Source organism: Perognathus longimembris, chromosome 16, assembly GCF_023159225.1.
Source record: "Perognathus longimembris pacificus isolate PPM17 chromosome 16, ASM2315922v1, whole genome shotgun sequence".
In the NCBI taxonomy this organism is placed as follows: domain Eukaryota; kingdom Metazoa; phylum Chordata; class Mammalia; order Rodentia; family Heteromyidae; genus Perognathus; species Perognathus longimembris.
This window is the reverse complement of record NC_063176.1, coordinates 55,694,950-55,712,499: the sequence shown is the minus strand read 5'-3', so window position 1 is coordinate 55,712,499 and position 17,550 is coordinate 55,694,950. Positions and strand designations below refer to the sequence as shown.

Below are 17,550 nucleotides of genomic sequence, written 5' to 3'. Positions count from 1 at the left end.
GATCTCAGGACTGTGGTTTGAAGCCAGCCCGGTTAGGAAAGCCCATGAGACTCTCATCTCCACCGAAAAGCCAGAAGTGGAGGTATGGCTTAAGTGGTAGAGTGCCAGCCTGGAGTGGAAAAAGGTAAGGGACGATGCCTAGGCCCTGAGCGCATGCACACGTACACACTACACACACACACACACACACACACACACACACACACACACACCCTAAATTCAATCACGTCAGGTCATCTCATTTTATAATTCTAAATATTAGCATTTCTCTGTGTTCTTTCAAGGCGAGCAGGCTCTCGTCAAGCAGTAGCTATAGAAACAACTGTTTTGAGACTAATGACGGAGGTAGATCTTACAATGTCATGTATTTTATCTGCTATTACAATAACTGATGGCAGCAAGGCAAAGCCGGCCCTGAGCTGTGGATGGCCGTACCGTCATCCAGGAGCCGGGCACTCATGAGACAGTCCGTAACCATGCTTTGTAAGGTTATTAGTAAAGCGTGATTAACAACAAGTTGTGACTTTGTGTGGCTTCCCAATTAAGCACTTTGTCATAGCTCGTTAACTACTGAGCAGTGCTGTAAAATAGGTATTTCTGTTACACTTGGCTCTCAGGAGAAGAAATTGGGATTTGAACAAGTGACAGGAGGCATTTTTGTGAAGATTTTTACGGCTCATAAATGACACAAAAAAAAAAACCCCACAGAAATCATCTGGGCCCCGGTGGCTCGTGCCAGTAATCCTAGCTACTCAGGAAGCTGAGACCTGAGGGCTGCAGCTTGCAGGCAAAGCCCAAGAGACTCTTATCTCCAATTAATTACCCCCGAAAGCCAGGAGTGGAGCTGTGGCTCAAGTGGTACAACACCAGCCTTGTGCACAAAAGCTCAGGGACAGTGCCCAGACCCTGAGTTCAAGCTCTAGGACCTGCACCAAAACAAAACAGTGCAAATCTGTGCAGCAAGGGTAGGAATTCTAGCCCAAGGCCTCCAGGAATGGACAGATGATAGGATGCAGGCCCTTCCATGTTTTCTGACTCTTGAAACTCCCCAGGAGGCAACGCTACCTTGCGGAGCCCCTGGCTTTGTCAGGGCAGCAGCTGGGCCCTCGGCCCTCCCTTTCCTAGGTAAGAACAGTCACCTGCTGGTGGAGCCTGCCTGTCCCCAGCCTTCTCTCCGTGTGGCCCGAACTCTCCCTGTGAATTTGAATCTAGGTGGGGGTCAGCCATTCAGTGATCAATACAGCTAAAGGTGATCAATTCAGCTAAAACAGTTCCAAGTTGGTTGATTGTCCTGGTCCAAAAATTAAAAAAAGGTGTGTGTGTGTGTGTGTGTGTGTGTAAATAAATCCTCTTCAGAAAAAAAAAATAGATATTCTTAGCGGAAAAAATCAAGATTTCTGCAGATTGGGTTCAGCCGAATAGGAGTTCTCAGCGGAGGTGGGGAGGGAAGTAACCAAAAACAGGAAAAGCAAAAATAACAGATTAGGTCTTTGTAGGCTTTCATCTGTAGATTACCAGCACATTCAGAGTCACCGGATCAGCCTGTGGGGGGACGGGAAGCCTGCAGGGCCATCTCAGCGCCAGTCCAACATGAAACTCTCCCGCAAGTTAACAGTGGGAGAGAATCTCCCCAAAGCCGCAGCATGCTGTGCACTTCTGGGGCAGTGAGCATGGAGGTAGGTTGCTGCCCTGAGTCTCCTCTGGGGGGCATGAGCCCTTGAGAGTGAAGATCAGGCCCAAGGTCATGAAGTGAGTCCGGCAGAGCGAGACACGGGAGCCCAGGTACCTGAGACGCACCCTCGGTCCGCCGTCCATACGCCACCCTGTGCTCTGACACCACCGTGACTTTGCGTCGCTGGGGATTCGGTGCCGTTTCTGTTTGATCTCGAGGCTCTTTCGGGGTGATTCTGAAGCTCGCTCTCCGTGCTTGGTCGGGAAAAGGGGCTCCGCGGGCGGTGGAAGAAATGTCGCCCAAGAAAGCGGTGCCGTGTGCACCTCCCGTTTCGAATGACTTACACTCCGTTTGGGAGACGGGAGCGCGTGCCCGGGGCGATCGCGTGATGGGCACATTTCAGCAGCAAAGGCTTTGAACCGGTGGGGCCACCCAGACTAACTGAACCCAGAGCACTCCATTTGTGTATCCGTGCGCTGTGGTGTGGGTTCTCTCGGCTCAGCCACAGCTGCTGTGTCCCAGCGTGGCCGTCCGCCGTGGGTCAGGCAGGCCCCGGAAGCCTTGAGCAGGAGACGCGGTCCTGCGCTGGAGCTCACACCGCCTCCCAAGGTCCAGGTCCGAGGTGCTCGCGGACATGGGGCAGCCAGGTGCTGAGCAAGGCCCGGAAGCTTCTGAGTGCCATTACCAGAGGGGCCACGTGGCCCAGGCCCCAGGTCTCCCGGTCACATCCTATCTGACCCTAGAATGTCATCAGAAGCGGGAGTGGACTCTGGCCTGAGCCGGGGCGCCCAGGCCCCCCGGGGTCAGGGGAGAGCACCGTGGAGCCTCCTCAGCCGGGACAACGAGGAGACTCGGGAGTTAGTCGAGTGACATCCCGTGGGCTGAGGGGACGGTTGGAGGTAGGAGGCACCATCACGTCGCCCAGGTGGGCACAGCTGGAACAGCTGGATGGGGCCACGGGAGGCCAGGGCTGGCGGGCTTCCAGTGCTGTACCATGATGAAGGTCAGCTTTCGTTTCTTTGGTTTTCCTTTTCTTTCTTTCTGTTTTGTGTGTGACTGTCCCTAGTTTGTGCAAGGCTGGTGCTCTACCGCGTGAACCACAGCTTCACTTCTGGTTTTGTGTTTGGTAGTCGATTGGAGTTGAGAGAGAGAAGAGTCTCAGACTTTTCCTGCCTGGGTTGACTTCCAGTGGTGATCCTCAGATCTCAGCCTCCTGAGTCGCTAGGATTCCAGACACCCCAGAAGGCCAGGCGTTGTCCTTTAATCCAGTGACCTCTGCAGTGGAGTTCCGCTCCCTACCCCCCGCCATGTGTGCAGCGGGATTCACCCCCCACCCCGTGTGTACAGCAGGATTGACCCCCCCCCCCGTGTGTGCAGGAGCTGCAGGAACTGGAGCGGAAGCTGGAGGAGCAGCTGGCCAGGCAGGAAGAGGCCCAGCAGCGGCAGTGGGGGGCCGAGGGGCCCGGACTTCTGAAGGAGTCTGGGGAGGTGGACCCTGAAAGGCAGATCTCTGTCATCCTGCAGCAGGCCCTGGGCAAGGGCCAGAAGCTTCTGGAGCACCACCAGCAGAGGTAGGCCGGGCGGCCCGCACCCTGGGCGGGGCTGCCCTCTCTCCCCCTCCAGGTGCCAGCCCAGGGCCGGGGCCCGAGCTTCCCTCTGCAGGAAGTCAGCTGCTTCTCCCTGACAGCACTTCCTGGTAACCTCAACGCTGGCCACTCGGGAGGCCGAGATCTGGGGATCGTTGGTTCAGAGCCAGCCCAGGCAGGGGGAGTTGATGAGACTCGTGTTAACCACCAGAAAGCTAAGGTCGAGTTACAGCTCATGTGCCAGCCTTGAGCAAGAAAGTTAAGGAGCAGCCCCTCAACCCTGAGTTCAAGCCCCAATACCAGCACACACACACACACACACACACACACACACACCCTGGCACAGAGAAGTCCCATGCATCTTCCCCCAGCTTCCTTGCCTGCTCATGTGTTGTGTAGCCATATGTCAGCAGAAACAGGGCTGGCACAACTGTTCAGGCTAGCGTTCAGATCAGATTCACCGTGTAGCATTTCAGATCCTGCTTTTAGGGAACTGTGGGGCAGACATACCCCCCCGGCTTCCTTCTTTGTTCATTACATCCCTGCACAATTAACATTAGGCAATTAGCCTTTTGCCTGTGGTGGCATGAAGAACCTTGGGGTAAAGGTAATTTCTTACAGCTCCCGAGCTTTCCACCGTGGATAGGACGCGGTCGTGGAAGGGAGAGGCGGGACACTGTCTGCTGCGCACAATGTGACTCGTTTTCGAAAACGCACACAAATGAGTTGCAAGGAAACAGACCCAGTTTTAATGGGTGTGACTTTTGGCTGATGAGATTACGGGTGACTTTTGTCTATTTGATTTTGCTTTTCTTGCCTACACACAACATCAGAGTCTTAACTCAGTTCCGTTGAGCGAGTTGGCAGGATTTGTGTGGTCCCAGGGAAAGGCTTAAAGGTGCTAACTTGACTCAGGCGGGAGTTTGGGAGTGTGTTATACTCACTCGAGCTCCGCTCTGCGGGAAGAATTTGGATCGGAGTTGTTCCCGTGGATGTGCCAGGTTATAAAAGAACCAATGAAACGCGGGGGGCGGGGCCACCGTGCTGGCTTTGATTGGCCAGGGAGGTGTGAAGCCCCGCCCCCTGTTCCTGGTGCTGTTGCTGTTGGTCTGATGCTCAGAGCGGGGTCCGTCCCTGGACAGTGGCTCTGGGACTACACACAGGGCGTAAGTGGGTTCGAGTCCCGGGTGAGCAGGCTCCTCACCAAGCGATCCTCCGTGGCCACCCCTTTTGGGAAGTGGTCCAGGCTAGGAGACTGCAAGTGGACCGTTAGTTCGTGTGCGTGTGTGTGCGCGTGTGCGTGTGTGTGCGCGCGCGTGTGAGGCCTGTGACTCCGGGCCGTTTAAACCACGAGTTGATCTTCAGCCGGCACGGGCTTCGCCTTTCCTCTAGGGTGAGGGAGCAGCAGCGGGACGGCGCCATGCTGGAGGACGCGCTGGAGAGGCTGGAGAGCGACACCCTGACCACCCTGTGCGGCCAGGTGAGAGGGCGCCGCTCCCTTCTGTGTCTGCGCCTGCCCCCGCTCCGTCTCTGTTCTGTCCCCGGTGGCCAGGGCGGGCCCAGCAGCCCCGAGCTCACCGCCACTCGGTGTCCTCGCTCCAGCGCTCCCGGCCTTGTCGTGCGCCCTCTCAGGGGAGGTGGCCAGGCGCCCGCCCTGTGCTCCCCCGCGGCGAAGCCCCGCACACCATCCGAGGAAGAGAAACGAGGAGGGCCTCGGGACCCGCCATTCTGTGGCGGGAGGCCGGGGCCCGGAGCAGGTTCTCTGGAGTTCGGTCCTGCGTTCCCGCAGAACCTTCTCCTGCTGGAGTCCTCCGGGCAGCGCGGGGAGCCGCGGGGCCGGCATGGACGGTTCTGGTGTCCGTCTGGGTTTCGCGCCTCCCCGTGGCTGGAACCTCACCGCATCCAGGCGTGGACACCGAGTGCAGTTCTGAGTCCCTTTGTCCCAGGTGACTCTTGTCACCTCCACCATGATGGGAAGGCGGAACTTCCCGCCCTTCCCCAGCCCCCCCCCCCCCCCCCCCCCCGTGCTGCCTTCCCAGTCACGCCGGTCCACCAGCCCCCCTCCCCCGCGGCCCGGGTGTGCGGTGCAGACTGGTGGCTTCCACGCGGTGCAGTGAACGTCCTCAAGGCCTGCCCACGGCGCCCTCCAGTGAAGAGCAGGGCTCTGGGGTTGGGCAGAGCAGTCCGTGACCATGCCTCGGTTGAGGGACACGCGGCACTGCTCTCTGGGTCACCTGGCCTCACAGAGGCAGGCAGGAGAAGGAGGAAGGTACTGACTACTGAGGACCAGACCTACTGCCAGGCCGTGGAGGGAGTGGATGAGCCACGGGGGCCAGAGGACTAACTATCTACGCAGGCCAGGAGACTAACCGTCCACGCAGGCCAGGGGACCAACCATCCACGCAGGCCAGGAGACTAACCGTCCATGCAGACCAGGGGACTAACCGTCCACGCAGGCCAAGGGACCAACCACGTGGCCAGAGGACTAACCATGTAGGCCAGGGGACTGACCATCCACGCAGGCCAGGGGACTAACCGTCCATGCAGACCAGTGGACTAACCACGTGGCCAGGGGACTAACCATCCACGTGGCCAGGGGACTAACTATCCACGTGGCCAGAGGACTAACCATCCACGCAGGCCAGGGGACTAACCATCCACATGGCCAGGGGACTAACTTTCCACGTGGCCAGGGGGACTAACCATCCACGTGGCCAGAGGACTAACTTTCCACGTGGCCAGGGGACTAACCATCCATGTGGCCAGGGGACTAACCATCCATGTGGCCAGGGGACTAACCATCCACGCAGGCCAGGGGACTAACCGTCCATGCAGGCCAGGGGACCAACCATCCACATGGCCAGAGGACTAACCATCCACGTGGCCAGAGGACTAACCACGTGGCCAGGGGACTAACCATCCACGTGGCCAGAGGACCAACCATCCACACAGGCCAGGAGACTAACCGTCCACGCAGGCCAGGAGACTAACCGTCCATGCAGACCAGGGGACTAACCATCCACGTGGCCACGGACTAACCGTCCACGCAGGCCAGGGGACCAACCATCCACGTGGCCAGAGGACTAACCATCCACGTGGCCAGAGGACTAACCATCCATGTGACCAGGGGACTAACCATCCACGTGGCCAGAGGACTAACTTTCCACGTGGCCAGGGGACCAACCATCCATGTGGCCAGGGAACTAACCATCCACGCAGGCCAGAGGACTAACCATCCACGTGGCCAGGGGACTGTCAACAGAGCCAGGGGACTAACTAACCGAAGGCATCTTTTTGACAGCTCTGGGAATTCAGAGCATGTTTTCCGAGCTGAGCCCATAAAATATGTATCACCCCAGGACACGAAGCTCTAAGAATGTAATCAATCAGGAATTACTGTCCGTCAAATCTCGAGGCAGCCAGGAGGTGAGCTCCCTGTTCCCCCCGTAGGAGCTGCGGCTGGCGGCGTACCTCGCGAGGATGACCATGGTCCCCGGGGCCCTGCTGTGCCGGCTCCTCAGCCTGGCGCTGCCCACGGCCTCCGGGTCGCCGCTGCTGGGCCTGCTGGACTCGGCCGCCGACAGACACGGGGACCACGCTGCGGAGAGCGAGGCCGACCCGGGCAGGAGGAGGTGAGCTCCGTGTAACGGGGCTGCCCTGCACAACTCCCGTGGGGACCCCGGGGGAACCCCAGCGGGAGGCCGGGCCCTTCACTGCTTAGAAGGGACTCAGGAAGGCGGGGCCGGGAGGCCCAGTATTTGCCTTTGTACTCTGATTGTGTGACCGGCTTATTTCTCAAGTAGAATCTTAGGAAGCAAAGCTTCCCCGAGACCCAAACGATGCTCGGCACGGCCAGTGAGGAGCATGGAAGAGGAGGCGTTCAAACCCCATCCGTGGCACTGCTACCCGGGAAAAGCAGCTGCTAGCCTCTGGTTCCATCTCTTTCTCTGTGGTGTGTTTCTCTGCCGAGTTTGGGCGTGATGAGAGTGTGGCGTGTCTGGGTGTGTGCGTGGTGCTGTGCGTGTGAATGAGTACAGAGGTGCCTCCGTATTGCACCCTGATAAACCCGGAGACCGCACGGGTGGAAGATCGCATTTGCCGTGGCATGCACTTTCCGGCTGGGAGCGGTGCACGCCGCCCAGGCCGGCACACGAGAATATCACGCGGTGTGTTGCCGGCCTGGGACAGGAGCGCCACTGAGATTCCAGGCAGCTGAGCGTCCGCTGAGCTGCTTCTCCTTTCCACTGCCACACTGTTAAACGTGTTAGTCAACCCCTTGCAAGTCAGGACCATCCGGGTGTGTGTGTGTGTGTGTGTGTGTGTGTGTGTGTGTGTGTAAGCATGCAGTAGACACGCCTGCAGTGAGAGAACGCCATCTCTCAGTGTCATTCTTGTCCCATCGTCTCATCTTTCCTGCTGTCCTTATCAGCCTCAGCGCCATGCTTCCCCCGCTCCCTGCTCCCGCCTTGTAGCTGGTGTATTTCATGAGCGTATCGGCACTCGGGCTTGAACTCTTCCTTAGCTCTTTTCACCCGGGGATGGTACTCTACCAGTTGAGCCACCTACCCGCTTCTGGCCTTTTGCTGGTTACTTGGAGATAAGAGTCCATCCGATTTGTCTGCCCCAGCTTGCTCTGAACTGGACCCCCTCAGCCCTCTGCCTCCTGGGTACCTAGGGTTCTAGGCCTGAGCTGGTGTTGGGGAGGCTGCCCAAGCTCCACTGGCGGTTGTAGCACAGTGTGCGTGGCTGCTCTCTGTAACTGCGGGTGCGGTAGGGCTCGTTGTCCTTGGCGTGGGGCACCCCTCGGGTGTTTTCCTTCAGGGCTGGGGGCCAGGTGTGAGTGTGGTCAGGAAAGGTCCATTCTAACTCGGGCAGGGAGCTGGGTGTGGAGTGAGGAGGGCTGGGGAGCAGCCAGCGGCGTCATCTGTTAATGGGGACCACGCAGGATTGGGGAGTACTAGCTGCAGAGCCCCTGTCAGAAGCCGGGGCCCGTGGGAGTCTGGCGCCCAGCGTCTCCCGAAATGGTGTGTGTGTGTGTGTGTGTGGACAGACGCATGCGAAGGACAGACGCTGCCGAAGGGCAGCGTCTCCTTAGCGGCTGTACAGTCGTCTTCGAGGATGCAAAAAGCTAAAAAGCAACAGCACCACCTAGGACATGAGGAGCAGGGTGGAGGGGAGAGGAGGTGGGGGGGGTGAGTCGAAGAGCAGGGTGGCGCCGGAGGGCTGGACGGGAAGCCCTGGCGACCTCGAGGGGGCGGCACCAGAGGCCCCCGTCCTGCTCCCAGCCCAGCCTGTCCCTGGGCCTGCGTGGGGCGCGGCTGTGCTCCCCCACCCCCCTTGCACACCGGGCAGGACACAGACGTGACTCAGTTCCACACTGTCCTCGGTTGGCTTGAGCCCCTGGCGCGCTCTGGTGTCCTTGTTCAGTCTGGTGTCCACACAGCTGCCGGTGGGCCCCGGGCTCCGTGGCAGCCCACCTTCCACACGTCCACTCGGCGTCTCCGTGCTTCTCTTCAGGTATTCAGAGCACCCGCCGGACGCCCAGGACGCCCGCGGTCTCTGGGAACACACCGGGGGGGTCATGCATGAGCCAGCACGCAGCCCTTGGCTGACGGGGCGTCCAAACTCTCCCACTGCCTCCCTCTGATAATCACAGGTCGCTGCCCGTCGTCCCCGAAGGGGGAACGGGGTCAGAGGCGGTGTCTTGCGCAGGTCAGGGAGGAGCTCCATGGATGAGGCCTGGGTGAACCCTCGGGGCTCCTGGCGTCAGCCACTTGCCACCCTGAGGGGTGGAGGCCTGTAGGGGTCTTAGGATCCCTGGTGAGCGGAAGGTCCTGTTCATCTGAAATCACGAGATGTTCTTCTTGTTGTCAGGAAACACCAGGAGTGGTGGCAAGACTTGGAACGCAAGCTGCGCGCGGACCTGGTGAGCAGAGGCCTGGGAAGGATGCTGTGGGCTCGCCAGAGGAAGGAGAGGTACGGACGGCTGTGGGGCGTGGCTGTGGGGCGTGGCTGTGGGGCGTGGCCGTGGGGCGTGGCTGTGGGGCGTGGCTGTGGGGTGTGGCTGTGGGGCGTGGCCATGGGGTGTGGCGGTGGGCATGGCTGTGGGGTGTGGGCTGGAGGGAAGGGCGGGAGGAAGTGACTTCGGAGAGCAACGGAGGGCCCTCTCCTGAAGACCCCAGACCTTTCTTCTTGGGCTTACGTTAGAGGTAAAATAAAAGCCAGTAGCTGTCGGTGGGTGAATGTTCTTTTAACATATTAGCATTTTAATGACTGTATTTATTTTGGCTAAGAGCTGGTTTTAATGGGGTATAATTAGAAAAAAAGAATAATTCCCTATGGCTGTTTGACTTGATAGTTCCCAGAGCCCTTTCACTACTTATTGCGCTGAACCTTCCAGAAGGTGGGAACAGAAAACAAAAGCGTGGGAGGTCCCATTCAGAGCGCGCACGTGCGGCTGGTAATGGTGGCTCCGAGACTGGGCCCATCCACCTATCCCTTTGCTGCCCTGAACTTCCAGGCTCTTCTCTCCCCACCCATTTCCCCCTGGTGCCTGCCTCTTTGGGCTGTGATTGTTGCACACCTGGAGGCCAGTGGGAAGTGAAGGGCACAGTGTGCTTAGCTTGCTACAAACCACGGAGCCAACATTTCTGGCAGAGGAGATGGAGCGGGGTGGGGGAAGAAAGCAACATCAGGTAGACTGGCACGGACCACGTGTTCCGGAAGCCGTGGCTGGCCAAGAACTGTGCCCCCCAGAGCCCCGCCCGTGGTCTGCACTGACGGGGGTGGAGTGGACGTGGACCTCAGTGGAAGGGCTCTGGGCTCATTGGAGCTGCCTGGAGATTCATGGCCCTCTGGAGGGGAGGGGAGAGGAGAGGAAGGGAGGGGAGGGGAGGACCACAGAGAGCTGGGTCACTGTCCAGGCTCACACAGGCTGTAAGGCAGGAGTTCGCAGCTGTTTGTGCCACACCCCTGGAGCGCCCCTGCCAGCCCGGTCCTGCCCTGCTTGGCAGAGAGAACAGGGGCTCTCCAGTTGTGCAGGGCTCCGGGACCACGATGGCTTTCACCACCGGGGCTGCAGAGATCCTGCATCCAGCTGGGGAAGCCAGGACCGCTGAGGGCCGGGATTCCAGCTGCCCTGTTCCAGCACATTCCTAAAGCTTGCCGTACTGGTCCACGGCAAACCCGTTCACCTGGCTTCCGCCGCCGGTTCCCCCGAGGCTATGGTTAGGGCGAAACTGTAGCGCGTTTGCGAATGTCCTAGCAAGAGCTCTTCCCGGGGAGGGCGGAGGCTTTGCGGTCTCGCTGCGGCTCCGCGCCGTCTCCTCGCCGGTCCTCCCAGCGCGGCTGACCCCACGCGAGCTGCTGGGGCCCCGCAGGCTTGGGGAGCGCAGCCTCTGAGGGGCGCGGCGGGAAGGGCTGTGGGGACACCGCAGCCACAGAGAGGAGGCTCACCTTCCCTTTCGTCCTCAGCCTCCTGAAGAAGACGTGTCTCCCCGTCAGAGAGAGGGCGGCGTTCTCTGGAAAAGGAAGCTGGCCCCACCTGCCCCTGGAGCCCGTCGGGGAGCCAGCACCCATCCCCATCACGGGGGCCGAAACGATGGACGTCTTCAACACCGGTGAAAAGCTCTTCATCTTCAGAAGCCCCAGGGAACCCGACATCTCGTTGCATGTCCCCACCAGGAGGAAAAAGAACTTCCTGAACAGCAAAAAGGCCAGCAGGGCCTTGGACCATCCCGGAAGGGGTCCAAAGCGATGAGCATATGGTATATTCTCCTGAGGCACGTGAGTGTGTGTGTGTGCGTGTGTGTGTGTGCATGTGCGCACGCGCATTTGTGATTGGATGCTGCCATTGGAATCTATGAATTGCACTTGGAAGAAGACACCGGTGTCCACGCGCGCAGGCTCCTGAGGACGCCATTGAGTCCGGCCTTGTGAATTCGAGGCTGCTCTTCTCTGTGTCACACGGGGGTGAACGTTGACCTTGCACACTCGCACATCACAAGGAGCTGAGGAGACCCCGGCCCTGCCACGCCCCACTGCCCAGCTGTACGACACCAGCTCTGCGTGCTTTTACATCCTGTGTGTGTTACACGTTCTGTTTTTACAAAGGGAACTTAAAAATAAATAAATATATGTGACACATAGCCCTTCACAATGGCACTCATTTCTTCTCTCTGTGGGAGCCATTTCTGTTTATTTACCTATGTGTTTTCTCTCCCCGTTTCGATGTCCGAGAGAGAGCTTCTCGTCTGGATGTGCCAGCAACCAGAAGACCTGTGTTCTTACCGAGCAAGTCCCCTTACCTTTCTGGAGCCTCATGGCGATGAGAGGCCTTTGGAAAGCTGAGATTCACTTGGACAACTGTAAAGCTCTTGGGGGTGCAGGCCTGGCAGACCCCCTGCCCTTCTGGAGCCTTGACGCTGACCTTCCTGGCGGTCCCCTGCTTTATAAAGTCTCAGCTACAGCCACGCACAGCTGAAGTCAATTGTATGTGAGGTTTCACAGAAGTAGCTCAGAATTGTCCGTTGCAGGCTGATTGAAGAGGCCGGAACAAAGGGAGGTGACCGAGCTGTTCAATACCTGGGACTGGGCCCTAATAATAGCTCCCTGTGTTGTTGGGGAAGATTACCTACTGACCTACCTTGTATAAACTCAGTGCTCACGCACATGCACGTACATACAGACACGCGCACACGCACACACACACCACCACCACTACAGTGTGTTGGAAATGCCCATGTCTTGGCAATCAAGTAGATCAGATTAGCTTAGCTCCTGCCTCTACCATGTTTGAGCAAATCATTCCCCCACATTGACCGCAGTCTCTTCCTCTAAGTCATGTATTCTAGTACGTTCTTTAGGCAGAGAGGTTGCAAAGAGCGGAGATAATGGGTATGATGCCTACAGGTTGGGTAAAAGGGTGTGCAGTCAATGAAGTTTATTTTATTAGATTTTTTTTTCATACCCACATGTTTTGGTGAGGCTGTTTGCTTGCCTCTCCGCGGCTCTCTGGGAAGCAGGTGCTTTGGGGGGACGGGCACAGTACTTCGTGCTATGGTGCTGAAACTCACATAGCTGTTTAACCCCAGAGTCGGGATGATGGCCTTGGGAAGGTGGAAACACTCCTTGGAGATCAGATGATGTTGTTGGGGTGGGGTGAATGGTTCGGTTCTGGCGGATTTTATCCAAAGAGGAGGGGCTGCTGGGCCACCCACCTGCCCTCCCCCACCACTGGCCCTCCCCCATCACCTGCTGCTCAGCGGTGCCTTCGGGCTGTGCAGCAAGGCCACTACCCTGACCACAAGCCTGCAGAACCGTGAGCAAAACAACCCTCTCTTCTGTACACGAGAACCTGCCTCATGCATCGTGCTCCTGAGCCGTGAGCTAGCGCGCCTGGTAGCCCGTCTGCAGTAGGGTCGCTCTGAGGAGAAGCTGGGCTGACAGGACTTGAGCTCGAGTCTGGGCTCCGTGACTTACGCGCGGGTGAAGAAAGGACTCCGCCTCTCCGGGGCTCAGATGCCTTTTGAAACGTTCTGCGCAGTTCTGTAGATAAATCGATACTTCAGGAATTGTGACGGGGGCAGGACGAGTCACGGGGAGCCTTGCTATGGGGACTGGGGGGTGAGAACGCATGTGGAGGGGCTTGAGGACGGCTTCATGCTTAGGACCCCTAAACCTTGACTTGTCTCTAGGCTAGAGTTCCTGGGATCTGGCTCAGATTCCTGCCTAACAGGAGCCCGGCATGGCCAGCCCTAAACATCCCAGCTCCCTTTGCAAATCCCTCCCCTCCTGAACGACATTCACAAGGTCCGAGTCAGCTCCGTTTTCCAGCTCCCAACCCAGCATCCAAACCCTCCTGAGAGTTGCCTGGAATCTGCCTCCATAGCTGAGCCTCTCCTGCCTCCTGCTCCCATCCCAGGCAAACCATGGCCTCTCCTTTGAGGGTGTAGTGACCCGCTGTCCGTGGGCCGGCCCTAGCCCAACCCGCCATGTGGCAGCCCTCCCTCTGTTCCAGCTGCTCCTGCGACGAGATTCCCCCCATGTCTGTCATCAGCAGACCTCTGGGCAGGGTCCCGAGTGCCCGGGTTGGGGGGCCAGCAGGGGTGGTGAGCTCCAGTGAGGAGGGCGGAGCTGGGTGCCCCTGGAGACCTGCCGTGGTTTGGGGAATGGCCAGGAGGCCACCTAGGCTCAGGCAACTAGTCTGCTGCTTTGGATGGAGCTTGCTCTTATTCGTCTAGGAGCTTGGGTGAATCGTGGGGCTATTTGCTTGGAACTCATGCTTCCACTTTAGCTCTGTATTTTGTGTGTCACTGAAGCTCTGTCGTGTTCTTGTTTTCGTTTGATTCTAGCCATTTTCTCTTCTTCCCACCTCCCCCTGCCCCCACTACTCAAAAGGGTGTTTTTCAGTCTCCGAGTGTCGGTATGTTCTCTGTAGTTTGTTTTGAGGTTGACTTTTTAAATTTTTTATTTTGCTTTTTTCCCCTCAGAAAACATGGAATTGTTTCCATTTTTTGGTGTGTTTTTTGATATTTGCTTCATGTCCTAAAATCTGACCTATTTTGGAGACAGTTCCATGGGCTGCTGAAAATGAGAATTCTGCGGCTATCGGGGGGAATATTCTGTAGATGTCTTTTAAGTTCATTTGATCTACAGGTCATTTAATTCTGAAGCCTCTTTTTGATATTTTGCCTGTATGACCTATTTAGCTGTCAGATGGAGCACTGAAATCACATAGTATTAGTGTGTTGTTTTTATATCCACGATTGCCTATTTTATGACATTGTGTCGATATAGGGTGTATATCTGTTTATAATCGTGAATTCTTTTTTTTTTTTTGGCCAGTCCTGGGCCTTGGACTCAGGGCCTGAGCACTGTCCCTGGCTTCTTCCCGCTCAAGGCTAGCACTCTGCCACTTGAGCCACAGCGCCGCTTCTGGCCGTTTTCTGTATATGTGGTGCTGGGGAATCGAACCTAGGGCCTCGTGTATCCGAGGCAGGCACTCTTGCCACTAGGCTATATCCCCAGCCCTAATCGTGAATTCTTAATGAACTCTTCCCTTTATTGATATGCAGTGCCCTTGTCTAATTTTGATTTGACTTCTGCTTAGTTAGATATGAGCATAGCTGTTCCTGTTTGCTCTCAGGCTTCATGTATTTGTTAGTTGCCCTCTCTAATACTGTGGACCATTCTTGTAACCTTTCTTCTGAAATTTTGGGATTTTATACACTTCACTTTCATTAGTCTGTTGATGGTGCCCTATAATCTTGTTATTTCTTATTTCGGTGTTGGCATTTGTGTATCTGTGGCCAAGATATTTTGGTCACCTGTGGTCTTTCGGTTGGAGTATTTCCTGTGTTCAGTTGGACCGATTTGGAACCGAGTAGTGAGAGAGTTAATGCAGTTTCTCACCACTGGATTGGAGGCATAGCTGAGCAGAACTCAGGGCACGAAGGCAGACCCCTGGTCGAGTCTCCCTCAGGTCCTGCTTACAGGCTGGGGCTGGCGGTGGACTGGGGACGGGGCCAGTCAAGGGTCAGCCATCCACACCAGCGCTGCTTTCAGCTCTCAAGTTTTCCTTCTGTGCTGGGAGTCACTGGTGGGTATGAGGTGCATTGCCGTTTGCAGGCTGCCTTGGTGGGTATCCCTCGTCCCACAGGCTAGAATGTAGGGCAGGACACATGCTGGTCAAGCAGTCTTCCCATGAGCTACACCCCCAACCAAACCATCAATGCCATCGTACCACTTCTGGGACCGAATCATCTTATTTGGTGTGAGGATATTTTTACGTTCCTACACAAGAGGAATACTGTATGAGATTCGTTCTCAGGTGTGGTTAAGAAGTTAGAAAGACTCTGGTCCCTGTGAACTTGCTTTTGAAGAGTTAATCAGTGAGGCAGAGCCGTGTTCAGTCTACAGTTCAGTTATCCCCTCGATCTACCTGAGGCCTCTGCCGAATGCTTGAAATAAATGCTACACGCTGGACTAGGGGGTAACTCTTCCCAGCCCCGAGGGAGCACCACACACGCCTCTCTGGAGTCCTTTCGGATGTTGCTCTCTTGGGCCCCAAGTTGCTGATGGCTGTCTCCTGAGCAGCTGCGCTTGGGCCTCCTCAGGCCTCTATATTCTTCCTCTCCAGGGCTTTTCCTTCCCGTCTCGCCCCCTGTGTGTCCACCGGGCTCTCCTGGGTCCCTTCCACGCAGCAGCACCTGGGCCAAAGGTAATGCAGTTGTCTGGTCACGGTGCTTGTCTGTGGGGCTTGCCCGGATGCCTTGCATCATTGAGGCAATTAGATGGCCCCGCCTGTTTCCCAGCCCTGGGACCACGTGTGGCTAAGATGGCGCCTGGTGATGAACCTGGAGGTGGTCCTGTGGGCTGTGACGTAGAATTAGGCCGCCTCTTAGGATTGGTCCCTCGGCCCTCCACCCTTGACGGACAGCTCAGGCCTCCCCTCACAGTCCCTAGATAGGTGCGCGTACAGCCCTCCCCTTCCTGCCGCTCTCTGACCTATTTAAGAGCGGAGCTTATTTCAATAAAGCGAGACGTGCGCAGACATTTCTCCCGGACTCCGTCTGATTGTCCTCCGGCGAGGGGGCGCTGGCTGCCCGCGGTCCGTCGACCCTTCTCCTTCCTTGGCCTGCCCCGGTCGGGGCGAGCTTCCCCATCTCTCCCGCAGGTCGTGAGAGCGCTGGGGGCTGAGACCTGGACACTTGTCCCCCTCGTCTTAGTGTCGCTGTCCTTGCTGTCTCGTGTCCAGTGTCTGGAAAGCAGGTGTTTTGTACCTTTTGTCTATTTTTAATGGACGTCCAGGTGGGAAGGCGGATGTGGTCCATGCTGGCGCGTCCTGGCTGGAGGTCTTAGAGTCATCCCCACCGGCCTTTCTCATCGCAGGGCTAGTCCGTCCACTCACAGTGATCCATTCCTGCTTTCTTTGCCAGTGACCCATTCCTTTCTCGCTTCATTTTCCTCTTTGCCTCTTCCTGTGATTTTGAGAAACTCTATGGAGATTTCTATATTAGAGATAATAACTCCTTGTGATGATTGTGATTTAAGTTTCACATTTCCCCAGAGTCATCTTGCCAGGTTAATTTTTATGGTTTTTTTTGTTGCACAAATGAGCTTTTATTTTATGTAAAACTATTCTCCTTATTGCTTCTAAATTATTGGATACGTTTCTTTAACCAAAAAAAAAAAAAAAACCCCAAAGAATAAATAAGCAAACTAGGTGGGATCCAAGCACCATAGATAAGCACTTTATCTCATCCCCTGGAGTGACAGGCTCGTGGGTACTGACCTAACGGGAAGATGATCAGTACCCAGATTCTCTCACAGAAGAATAGCTTGGAAATGTATTTGCATGCATCTTGCTGGAAACCCTGCATGTTGAAGACCACTGCTCCTCTTAAGCTCTGGTTACGGTGGACAAACACAGGGATAACAAGTCTACACAGGGGAGTGGGACCAGGGGAGAGAGGCCGCCGCTTTCTGAGCACCTGCTACATGGACGGCACCACGCGGAGAACCGCTGTGTGTGAGGACTGCTGACGTGGACATTGTCATGATTGTCGCTGGCCAGTCTTTGGAATCTCCTTTCTACACGTGGGGATTCCTGTGGCTACAACTTACATGGCGGACCCCCAACTCGCCATGGGAAGGCACCAGGAAGCCTGTTAGCTCTCTATTGCTGTGGAAGACCACCTGCAAAAACAAACCGACGAGCGGGAAGCGTCCATTTGGACTCACAGATTTGGAGGCCGCCACCTATGGTCCACTGGTCTCGTTGCTTTGGGGCCTATGAGAAGCAGACTGCTCACCTCATCATATCCAGGAAACAGGAGAGAGAGACACAGGAAGGCCAGCCACCTCCCCCTGCCCCCGTGCGCCTCCAAAGGCACACCCAGTGACCTCACTTCCTCCCCTAACTTCGCCCACTAAGACTTCTGCCACATCCCAGAGCGCCAGGCTGGGGACCAAATCCTTCAGCCGAGGAGACTTTGGAGGACATTCCTGGTCCACACTATAGCAGAAGGTGGTTAGGCTTACGTGGGGCGACCAGGGAGAAGCCCCCCCCATGGTGGATTAGTGGCCTTATCAGCCGGGGAAGACCAACAGGAAGATCTCTGCTGGGCTCACCGGGCCAGGCTACTTGAGGGCATGACCATGGAAAGGCCCCTGGTTGGCTACACGGCGCTCTGACCTTGGATGCCAGTCTCCAGAGCAGTAGAATGAGCGCGTGTTGGTTCCGCCAACTTCCATGGGTCTGGCTGACAGCAGGCTCAACGGAGCAAGGCA

The 17,550-nt window shown here is 56.8% G+C and overlaps 1 protein-coding gene across 2 annotated transcripts in view; it reads left to right on the top strand.

Moving 5' to 3' along the window:
- Positions 1 to 11,411, top strand: part of Evc2 (EvC ciliary complex subunit 2) — a 50,935-nt gene extending 39,524 nt beyond the window's left edge. The window contains exons 17-22 of one of the 2 annotated variants that reach the window (XM_048364334.1): positions 3,050 to 3,243; positions 4,651 to 4,738; positions 6,709 to 6,890; positions 9,133 to 9,234; positions 10,732 to 11,060; positions 11,091 to 11,411. In XM_048364334.1, coding sequence (XP_048220291.1) covers positions 3,050 to 3,243; positions 4,651 to 4,738; positions 6,709 to 6,890; positions 9,133 to 9,234; positions 10,732 to 11,017 — 852 coding nt within the window. In that variant the 3' untranslated portion in view covers positions 11,018 to 11,060; positions 11,091 to 11,411. Of the gene's footprint in view, positions 1 to 3,049; positions 3,244 to 4,650; positions 4,739 to 6,708; positions 6,891 to 9,132; positions 9,235 to 10,731 lie in introns of both variants that reach the window. The other variant, XM_048364335.1, reaches the window with a different exon arrangement.
- The last annotated feature ends 6,139 nt before the right edge of the window (positions 11,412 to 17,550 follow it).